General features: G+C 38.6%; 1 protein-coding gene across 1 annotated transcript in view; it reads right to left on the reverse strand.

Annotated features, from left to right (window-relative positions):
* RBMS2 (RNA binding motif single stranded interacting protein 2) overlaps window positions 1–424 on the reverse strand; it is a 56113-nt gene extending 55689 nt beyond the window's left edge. Inside the window, exon 1 of the mRNA XM_007467705.1 lies at window positions 277–424. Coding sequence (XP_007467767.1) covers window positions 277–342 — 66 coding nt within the window. The 5' untranslated portion in view covers window positions 343–424. The remainder of the gene's footprint in view (window positions 1–276) is intronic.
* Window positions 425–3028: the final 2604 nt, after the last annotated feature.

The following is a 3028-nucleotide window of genomic DNA, read 5'->3' on the forward strand; positions in this document are numbered from 1 at the left end:
CAGCAGGAAGTCAAACTAACTTCCTTTCACAAAGATACAAACTTGCAAAGCTTAATTTGTTTTTAATTCCACTGCCTTCAGTCCTCACATAAGGGACTATAAATTCCTGAAACTTCAGAACCAGGTGAGAAAAGATGCCAAAAAAAGTGATGGAAAAAGAGAGGCGCTGAGAGGAGAGGAATCCCGTTCCCCTCTTAAGGAGAATGTTAAAGCCAAGGGCACTCCCGATCCCCAGAAAAGGAAGTAGCTGGATTCCAAAAAAGCACTTTTCCCTACCTTCTTGTTGTTTTTGTTATAGCCAAAAGTCGAAATCCCAGGCCTGGAAGTCACTGATAGCAGCATTTTCTCTTTAATGTTAGGAAGCTAAGAGACAGAAGAGGGGAAGAAGGAGAGGGAAAGGGAGAGGAAAGAGAGAGAGGGAGAGGGAGGGAAGGAGGGAGGGAGGAAGAGAAGGGAGAGGGAGAAAGGAGGGGGAGGAGAAAGGGGGAGAGAAGGGGGGGGGAGTAAAGAATGAGCTAGGGCTGCTTGTTTACGTCACTGATAGAACTTAACCCCGAGTCTGAGTGAGGCTCTTCCACTGGGTCCTAATGCCCAAGATGTTTTTATGGTTTTGTTGGTTTTTTGTTTTCCCCCACAGGCTTAGCAGTTAAAGCAAAAGAAAAGTTCTTAGGTCTACCCCTTTCAACTCCATCACCTTTCCTATATGAACAAGTTCAGATTCCCATGAAAAAATGAGGATATTTTCTCCTTAGATCTCAGCTATAAGAAGATTCCAATCTTGATTTTAAAGGGGCCACTGGGACACTGCTTTGGAGAACATGTGAAGAAAATCACAGTACTGAAAAAGAATATGTGAGGTGAGCTCAGGACTTACCCCCCACTTTATATTTAGAGCGACCTTAACACACAAAGAAAGAACAAACAGAAGAGCTCACCAAAGAGCAGAGACAAGCAAAACAGAGGATGGGAAATAACTAGTTTCAGATCCTTGGATAGTTTTACTCCTCTTGGGTTATGCTGATGGGCTGATGCCTCTTAATCCTTTTCAGATTCTCCCAGCTGTGACTTAATACTTGAGAAGGAATTTTCAAACTGGACTATGGCATGAAACTTGGTGCCTAGTGCTTTCTTTTTTCTTTCCCCCAGCTTTATTGAGATATAATTGCCTAGTGATTTCTTCAATTGTAAGCTATCTTATTTGAATCTTTATCCCACTATTTCCTAGTCTTCAAGGTCTATGAAGCTGAACAATTAGTTACTCACCCAACCTGAAATTTATGCCCAAGCTGAAGTTCACAGAGTTGGGATGTCTGCTTCAAGCTGTCTGTGAACTGTAGAAAAAAATAAATAAATAACTATTTAAAAAACATATGCTTCACAGAGAAGAAAAATACAAAGTTCTTAGGAAAGAAGAGCATTAATTTAGAGTCAAGAATTGAACACAGTTGCAACACTCACCTCTAATACTTTCAAAGGAATGTCCTGTAGAAGGTACCTTAACAATAAAAGAAACTTGTTGGAAAACAAAAATTTAAGAATGATACCCAGTAATTTACCAATCTAGTCCAAGTAGAACAGGGATATAGAATGAAAGCCTTCAAATCACTTCTTAAGGCCCCCTCACAGCCATAGTGGATATTCTAAGTAATAAATTAACCCTGTCTGCTTTGCCACAAAAAAAACATTAAGCCCAAACCGTCCCTTAAATGAAGTCCCAGTCTCTATTCTAGTTTTCCTGTCACCTTTTTGCTATAATAATGGGACAGACAGAACCAACAGTCTGCAGAGTAAATACACACATACCACACCCCCAATCTCTAACTTTCATTTCCAATAGGACAGGAAGTTCCTGCTCAGCTCAAGGGACACAGGAAGGGTGGGAACAGCCTCAATGTGGGAACTGCAACTGAGATTGGAAGCACAGCAGCCAAATGCAGTCAATAAATCAATAAAGGCATCTCTCAGTGATACCATATTTTTTTAAAGTCCCTTTTCTGCCCTCAGAGATTCTCATTCATGATATGCCAAGTTATCTTTGCCATTTAGGTCCTTGGTTGGTCTTCTCCCTTAGCCTAACAATGTGGTAAAAACCCTTCATTTTTAAGGCCTGATTTATAATGGGATTTATAATAGCAGTCAACCTAATTTAATTTTTTAAAACTTCTAATATTCTCAACGTGTTGTGTTCTCTTACTGCATTCCTTAATGCTCAATGATACCTTAGAATTTAAAATAGTTAAAACTGTAAGTTTTAGAGAGAAGCAAACATGAGTTCAAATCCTGACACCACTGTTAGTTACTGTTTATATAACTTTAGGCCAAGTTACTTAACATCTCTAATTTACTCATTTCCAAAATGGAGATAATACCTACTTCATTTGCCTTTGGAATCAAATCTAAGTTCTGGTTCGGTCCTGTCACTCACAAGCTGAGTGACACTGGGAGAATTACCTCACGTCTGAACCTTACTTCTCTCATCTGTAAAATACACTAAATAAATAGTCTCTGCTTCCTAAATTGTAGTGAAATGAAATAATGCAAGGTATATAAAGCCCTTAGGCAGGTATCTGGCACTTGGTAGACATTCAACAGATGTTAGCTCCATTTTGATTAATTACCCTACTGTCTCCCAGTGTATCCCTCTGGGTATTGTATAACCCAGATTTTATGATCTGAAGTGAACATTTCCAAAAACTAGTAGCTTAGTTACATTCAAAAGATCATACTAGGACTAGGCAGGCTAAACTATATAAGTGGAAATACTGAATAAGAAATTTCAGGAATCACCCAATCCAATTTCATTTTTCTAGAAGCAAACAAACCGATTATTTGGAAATTCTTTTCATAACTCCCAATCTCTTGGAAATTGGTGGATCATCTCTTATCTCTAGGAAAAAAAGGAAACAAAATAATACAGAATCAAAGTACACTAGACAAGACATCCCAGCTCCCATTTCTCTAGAGTCCTACTACTCTAAGAAATTGAAATAGATCTAGAAAAAGTAGAAAGTATCAGAAGGGAGATAAA

Source organism: Lipotes vexillifer, unplaced genomic scaffold (assembly GCF_000442215.2).
Source record: "Lipotes vexillifer unplaced genomic scaffold, Lipotes_vexillifer_v1.1 scaffold387, whole genome shotgun sequence".
Classification (NCBI taxonomy): Eukaryota; Metazoa; Chordata; class Mammalia; order Artiodactyla; family Lipotidae; genus Lipotes; species Lipotes vexillifer.